Consider the following 8064-nt stretch of genomic DNA (forward strand, 5'->3'; position numbering starts at 1 on the left):
AGGTCTCTCTGCGTAGGGGCATTGCTGCAGTTCTCTCAGCCATCCTCCCAGAAGATACCTGTTCGTTGGGCTATTTTGGGTGAGCTGAGAACTTGAGAATTCAGAAATACCGAAGTCAGCCCCCACTGGGGAAAATAGGGACTTGGCTTGATTGCAGTTTTTCTTTATGATAGGTGTTTTGTAGAAAACTGAACTTGTTAGCACACTGAGGTCTGACTCAACAAGCAGACATCCGGCTTTTTGTGGAATAAAAGACCTGAAAAACTGGCTTTTTGTGGGGTAGAAAGCCGAGGTGTGTCCTGTGCAGTAAAAGAACGCTGGTTCAGAGCAGTATCTGTTCGTGGAGACAGAGGGGGAGGCTCTGCCCTGACCACTCCCTCCCATTCCCCAGTACAAATCCTGATGGTGTAGCTTCATTTTATCCCGCTGCCAAGTTGCTGGAGCTCTCGCTCCAAAGAACTGGCTGCTGGTCGCTCAACCCTGATTGGTTGGTCCTGGTGGGGTTTTGTGTATATGCCCCAGAGGTGTCACAATCTCAGATTTATCCAACCCTCTCATTGTAAGAGAGAAAACTGAAACCTGGCTTGTTGCCAGCTTGCCCAAGGTCACAACTGAAAGAACCAGAAGCTTTGGTCTCCTGGCTCGGAGTGGTGCGCCCCCTCCGCTCACCTGGCATCACGGAGTAGAGTGGGGTGGAGAGAGCCCACGTGAGCACAGGCAGAGGCTTTGGAGTGGCAGGCTTGGCTGCAGCATCTCGTTAGCGCTGTGTCTGGCACAGCAGTAAAGCGCCCGGGAGAAGTCAGCTCTCACATGGCCGCCGTCGTGTGCATCCCCAGCCAGGTTGGCTTGAAACACCAGGCACACGTGCCTGAGTGCCCAGGATCCCACAGGCTAAAGGGCTGAAAGGTGGGACCCGGGCACGATCAGGCTGGGGAGAACGTTTTTCTCTCTCTCTGTTTCACCTGCACATGCATGTGCTCTGTCGTGAATAAAAGAAAAACAATTTTTAAATCTGTTTTCTACTATTTGTTTGCTGGATGACTCAGGTGGGCATATTATCCAGCCGCTCTGGGCCTTGGTTTCTTCAACTTCAGAACAGAATAGCCAAGAACTATAGAAAACTAGTAACTCCACAAAGCACCTGACACACGATAGCTGCTGTGAGGTAGCTGTTAGCACCAACGTGTGACTTGCCCGTCCTGTGCTAACATTCTGCTTCCTAAATTATTTTAAAGGGAACCAGCAGTTAGCGTAATGGCTATGTCGCTGGACTCCCACGTAGTCGACCGCGGTTCGCATCCCGGACCCGGTGGCTTAGAACTCCCGCCGAGCACGTGTGCGTGCGTGCCCAAGATCCCGAGAGGAGAATGGAGGAGAAGGGATTGCGGCATGGCCATCCCCTTTCGGGGGTGATTTCTCGTTTTCTGTCTCTATGTCTCTGTCTGTCTGGTGAGCGCGCGTGCCCTATAGCGAAAACCTTTCCCAAAAAAAAAAAATTATTTTAAACCATCTGCCCTCATGCTGACCAGTTGCCATCAGATGAAAACAACAGTTTGAGATTGTCCTCAAACCAACCAAATCGGAGAGATTAGAAGATTAATGCCGCTTCCTTCCTGGTTTTATTTTGTGCCTAGGCACCCTAGCCTGCGTGGGGCTGCTGTTGACGGTGGTTCACTTAGCACTTTTTCTCCAGGGAGCTCAGGGCTCCTTACCAAATCTGACAGCTCTCCAGAGTGCCTGTCTCTGAAGGAAGCCACTGCTTTGCCAGCCACAGATGTCTCCAGGAGCCTGAGAACCCAGCTCCGAGGCCTGCCAGGGTTTTCTTCAGGCTCTTGATGTCTCAGCCTGACTAGGTCCCTTCACCTTAGCGGTCTGTGGTGAGCCTCGCTGTTTTGGGTTTTTCCCACAGGCATGTGTGCTCACAGAAGAGAGAAAGAGATAGGAAGAGGGAAAGTGAGAAATTACCCCCTGGGAGGGGTGGCCACACCACAGTCCCTCCTCCATTCTCCTGGAGTTTTGGTCACAGATACATAAGTCCCCAGCATGATTTTCAAGCTGCCAGGTCTGGAATTTGAATTGCAGCCAGCCAGCCTTAACTACCACGCCACCTGCTGACCCCAAGCCTAGGTTTTTAACAGAAATGTTATTTAAAGAATCCCCTCAGGGGCTTGGTGGTGGTATGATAGTTAAAGCAGCTGGATTCCTCATGGCCGACTGCAGTTTTGATGGCGAGGACCAAGTGACTTGGACCCAGTGGCTTTAAAAACACGCCCAATACATGTGTATGTAGACAGAGAAGGGATTGTGGCACGACCATCACCCTTTGTGGGTACTTTCTTACTTTCTGTCTCTCTGCAGAGCATGCACACCCTATAGCAGAAGCTTTTTAAAAATTAAAAAAAAGGGGGGGGACCAGCAGTTAGCATAATGGCTATGTCACTGGACTCCCACGTAGTTGACCACAGTTTGCGTCCCGGAGCTGGTGGCTTAAACTCACACTGGGCGCGTGTGCGTGTGTGCCCAAGATCCCAAGAGGCGAATGGAGGAGAAGGGATTGCAGCATGGCCATCCCCCCTGGGGGTGACTTCTCGCTTTCTGTCCCTCTATCCGTCTCTGTCTTTCTGGAGAGCACATGCACCTTATAGCAAAAACCTCTCTCCAAAAAATAAATAAATAAAAATAAAGTAATGCCCTGACTATATAGCAGTGGTTTGGTTATTTTTTTGTTTTGGCTTTTGCCTTTTCTTAATGGTTTTTCTGCTGTAGCAGTTGTGCACTGTCTAGATAGAGACAGTGAGAGGGAAAGTGAGAAATAACTCCTTGGTGGGGATGGCCATGCCACAGTCCCTTCACCTCCGTTCTGCTTCTGGGATTTTGGGCACGCACACATGCGTGCTCTGTGTGACTCTCAAGCTGCTGCGTCCGAGAGTTAGACCACAGTCACCCATGTGGGAGTCCAGCGCCTTAACCATCATGCCACCTGTCTGGTTTTGAGGATTTCTGCCCCCCTCAATTTTCCAAGACTCTCCAAGGGTACATACACCAAATTGAATGGGTTTTTTCTATTGACGGCAGAACGGTGACCAAGGGGCACTTAGGCTTTCCCTTTGTCACCTGAAATCTTTTACCACTAGGGTGTTTATGTTTTACTTGTATAATTAAGGACCAAAGTGTTCAAAATAAAACACTCAAATTTCTTTGAACAAAAGCAAGTATGTGTATTATGGATGGCTCCTTGGTTAATACTGTGTTCCAGAATACGCTGATTTCTTTTCCCTGTAGGTAGCTCTTATCTCCAGAAGGTAGCGGTTCGGTAAGAGCAGAGACTTTGGCAAACAGTGCATGAGGGAACTTACCCCTAAGTCAAAGCATCAAGTATGGGTTCCGTTACAGACAGCAGGCGCCTAAGGAGTATCTTCTTAAGAAAAATATTTTTTCCCTATTTGCGACAAAACACACACAGGAGAGAGATGAGCACCCTCGATGGGGTCTGGTGACATCGTGACCCCCTTTCCCTCCAGCAGTCAGATGTTGGGTGCTCGTGTGTGTGCCTGGTGTGTTTCAGGCAGATCAGGCCAGGGGTTTGGACCACAGTGGCCATGTTGGATCCGGCTTCTCTTTGCCGACACATAGGCTTTGTGCTGCAGAGGTTGCCCAACAAGTGTCCTTGGAGGCCCTCCCTCCTGCACATAGTTCTCTTGTTGTGTGCTGGCTTTGGGAGGCCGGGTTTCCCAGGTATAACTTTGCCTTCAAAATGGGAATTGGAATCCCTCTCTTGGGATGATCTCAGGGCTCTTTATAGCTCCAGCCACTGTAGTCCTTTGAGAGGAAAGTGTTACCTAACGGTTGGCCTCCTGAGTTCTCATCTGTGCTGAAACCAGTTCTAGGGCCAATTCTGTGGCCTGGTGGTTAAGATGAGCTGGATCCCACATGGCCAACCTCATGGTTCAAGTCCCAGACCTAGCATCTTGGGAAACATGCCAGGTATGTATGTGTATGCCCAAAATCCCGAAAGGAGGGAGAAATGGAGAAGAAGGGAGGGTCATCCCCAAAGAGGATGTACTTTCTCTTCTTCCTCCCCCTCTTCCTGTCTCTGGCAAGCACATGTACCCTCCAACAGAAAAAAGGAAAGAAAGAAACTGATTTTAATGCTGTATTTGAAGTATGCTATCATATATTACATCAACTTCTTATTTATTTTTTATTTAACTGTATTTTAATTTGACCAGAGTGAGAATGGGTGGGGGTGGAGTGAGAAAGCAAGCTGCCAGGTTTGAGACTCGAACCACTGTCGATCATGTGGGAGTCCTGCACCTTAACCACCCTGCCACCTGCTGGCCCCACATGAACTTCTTATTAACAAGAAAGCTGGCATTTTCTAATTTCTCAGCTCACATTGAGAGCTGGGCTTGACATAAATGCACACCTACCTACCTACCTACCTGCCTTCCCTTCAGAGCAAGCTTTGTTCCGGTTGAACTTAGCAGAAATGCTCCCAGCCTAGCAAGGTAGCCAGATGGTTTGTGGAAGTCCCAGCCAGCCTGGATACTTGAGGGAGAGACTCAGATGTGTCTTCTGACCTCTTGTGTTACTGTCAGACTTGAAATCGGGCCAGAGTTACTTAGAACTATGCTTTCCCAGGTGAGCTTGTTTGTTTGAGTAGGAATAGATTCAAATCGGGCCAACGTGGATCCTTTCTTCAGATGCCTGCCTCTCTTTAAAAGAATTCGTGTGTGTGTGTGTGTTTGAGAGGGAGGGAGGGAGGGAGCATTGGAGGGTGCATGTGCTTGCCTGAGAGGCAGAGACTTGACATGGAAAGGGGGAGGTGAGAAAGCACCCCCATTGAGAACGGCCATGCTGCAGTCTCTTCTCCGTTTCTCCTCCTCTGGGGATTTTGGGCATACACCAGGTGCCTGGTATTTTCCTCAGTCTGCTATGTTCAGTACTCAACCTGCCGGTCAGTCCTGTGGGATCCGGCCGCTTTAACCACCAGGCCATGGAGCCAACCGTAAAAGAACCCTTTCCTTAGTCATCTAAGTATTCGAGTTTTTGTCCTTTCTTCAGCATGAGATTAATTCCTGGCCTGAGGTGCTGTGCTGGGAATGAGCTTGGGCTGGCGATGCATTTCCTGGGGTCCGCGTCTTCTCACTGAGCACCTGATGGCTGGTCTTGGAGTTTACTGGCCTAAGTGAAACTTCTTCCTGTTTAATTAAAGACAGACAGCCCCCAAATACTGGGTTGTCGGCAAAGTCATGGTGCAAATTTTGTATAGGAAAACAAAAAATTCATCATGATCTTCCCAACAACTGAGTTTTCCTTGAAAATACGAAGTTTTCATTGAAAACGTAAAGCTGGAAAAACAGCTAAGCTTGTTCAGGTGGCAGCACGTGTCCGTCCCTGTTGTAGGCCAGGTGTGAGGAGGACAGTCCCAGACCTTTCTGGCAGTTAAGCAGCTGTCTTCCCCAGGCCAACAGGTGGTGCAGCTAAGGCACTGGAACCCCCACATGGCTGACCATGGTTCGATTCCTGGACCTGGAAGCTTGCAAATGATGCCGGGTGTGTGTGCATGCGTGCCCAGAATCGCAGGGGAATGAGGAGAAGGGGTTGTGGCATGACCGTCCTCCCTGGGGTGATTTCTCACGTCCCCTCTGTGTCTCTGTCTCAGGCGAGTACACTAACAAAAACCAGGCAGCTCCTGTACATGGGTGCCCAAAATCCTGAGGAGAATGGAGGAAAGGGGGTTCGTGTGGCCACCCCGGGGGGTGGGTGATTTCTCATGTTCCCTTTTCCTCTGTCCCTGTGGCAAGCACACTTGCACTTTGGCAGAGACAGAAACGAGAGAGATTGCCGTTCCCATGTAGCGATCCTTTTCTCACCTCCTACCCCTGGCGTTGCAAAGCGCAGTGATGGGGGGTGAGCGCACTCTTGGGAAGCGGCGGTCGTGGCCGTCTGAGGGAGCTGTGTTCTGTAAATGCTGCCGGCCCTGTTAACCTTCTCTTGTAGCTCCTGGTGCTGTCCGGGCACCACTTTGTAAAGTGTCCCCACTGGGAAAGATTTGAAGTCTTACCAAAATAGCTGTTTTCTTATGACTATGGAAGTTACAGCTGGGAAAGATGAAAGGACTACATGTGCTTCCGAGTAGATGGGACGGGGTGAGCAAGCGGCGACTTGTGTGCCAGCTAGCGGGTTTTATACATACGGTTTTGCCGGGATACAGCCACACCCATTTGTTACGTGCTGGCTGTGGCTACATCGGCAATACAGTGGCGGAGTTGAGCAGTGTTGATAAGCACTGTATGGCCCGCGAAGCCAGAAATGTTTTCTACCCGGCCCTTAACAGAGAGCGTGCCGTGAGTACACCGTAGCACCGGGACTGAATAGCATGTGCGGTGTGTTCACTCTCGGCCTTACAGAGAGTGCTAAGAGTCTTCTCAGCTGCTGATACTAATCTGTGTTCTCGTGTGTGTGTTTCAGGATCTGTCTGGTTCAATAGATGATCTCCCAATGGGGACAGAAGGAGCTCTGAGCCCTGGAGTGAGCACATCAGGGATCTCCAGCAGTCAAGGCGAGCAGAGTAACCCAGCTCAGTCTCCTTTCTCGCCTCACACGTCCCCTCACCTGCCTGGTATCCGAGGCCCCTCCCCGTCCCCCGTCGGCTCTCCTGCCAGTGTTGCTCAATCTCGCTCAGGACCACTCTCGCCTGCTGCAGTGCCAGGTACCCTCAGGGCTGGGCTCCGAGGGGAGGGAAAGGGAGCTGGGCATCCTACCGGCAGGGGAAGTAGCCCCGGCTTGTCTGCTTAGTCTCCTTTAGCTTATGGAGCAGAAAGATGGGGGCCTTTGGCTGGATCTCTGTCTGGGGGTGATACTGGGAGGTGCTAGGCCTTTCCTTGAGCCCTTGTAGATCTGAATTAACCTCCCAGTTAGAGTTCGAGCTCCTTAGCTGTGATTTTCTTCTTTCTCTGGAGCAGGCAACCAGATGCCACCTCGGCCACCCAGTGGCCAGTCGGACAGCATCATGCATCCTTCCATGAACCAATCAAGCATTGCCCAAGATCGAGGTGAGGGCTTGGGCTTTAGGGGCGGGGTAGGGTGTTAGGGCGGACACTTGATTAAGTGCTCTGGGCAGTATCTTCTGTAGAACTTTGTGACATGAAGCTTAGGACCGTCATAGTAGCAGGTCACGAGGTCAGGGTGGGCTTGGCCATGTTGGCAGCCTTGGAGCTGTGGTTCCCAGCAGGCGCTCACGTTCTCCGCCTGCGTGTGTGATTATTCACCCGCGTTATGCCTAATTGGCCAGCAGTTGCTGGGGGCCCAGCATTGAGTCTCCATTCATTAATTATTCATCATTTTTGTTTGGTATTTTCCTTTCTCTCTCTCTCTCTCTCTCTCTGCTTTTTGGAAGAGGGTAAGTGCCAGAGGGCACCTGGGTTCACCAGAGAGAGAGAGAGATAAGACACCCCCAAAGGGGCACGAGTGTGTCACGTCATTTTTCCTTCCTTTCTCCGTACACTCAGGATTTGAGTTACGCACACACATGTACTTGGCATATTTTTCTTTTCTTTTCTAAGGTTTTTGCCATTTGGCATGTGCGCTTGCCAAGGAGAGACAGAGAGAAGCAGTGAGATGAAAAGTGAGCAGTAACACACACACATCTGGGAGTGGTGGTGGCCACAGTCCCTTCTCCTCCACTCTCCTGGCATTTTTGGCATGCACACAGGCACCCAGCACAGTTTTCAAACTGCCGTGTCTGGGACTCAAGCTGCGGTCAGCTATGTGGGAGTCGAGCACCTTAAACAGCATTATACCTGCTGGCTCTACCCAGGGAGCCAGAGCCAGGATTCTTACTGTGGTTGGCCCTGTGAGATCCAACCATCTTTGCACAGAGCTTAACCACTGTGCTGCAGGATCACCACCATCATATTGCCCTCCCGCACACACACACACGCGTACACACACACACACACACACACACTTTTTTTAATCTTGCTATGGAGTGCATGCACTCACAGCAGGGGTAGGGTGAAGAAGTGAGAGAGCACTCTTCCCTCAAAGGGATGGTCATGC

At 50.6% G+C, this 8064-nt stretch overlaps 1 protein-coding gene across 1 annotated transcript in view; it reads left to right on the forward strand.

Annotated features, from left to right (window-relative positions):
- The window catches only part of ARID1A (AT-rich interaction domain 1A), a 69551-nt gene that overhangs the window by 42224 nt on the left and 19263 nt on the right, over positions 1 to 8064 (forward strand). The window contains exons 5-6 of the mRNA XM_014591965.2: positions 6475 to 6715; positions 6969 to 7058. Of these exons, the coding sequence (XP_014447451.1) occupies positions 6475 to 6715; positions 6969 to 7058 (331 nt within the window). The remainder of the gene's footprint in view (positions 1 to 6474; positions 6716 to 6968; positions 7059 to 8064) is intronic.

The sequence above is a fragment of the Tupaia chinensis genome, unplaced genomic scaffold, assembly GCF_000334495.1.
Source record: "Tupaia chinensis unplaced genomic scaffold, TupChi_1.0 Scaffold000628_1, whole genome shotgun sequence".
Lineage (NCBI taxonomy): Eukaryota > Metazoa > Chordata > Mammalia > Scandentia > Tupaiidae > Tupaia > Tupaia belangeri.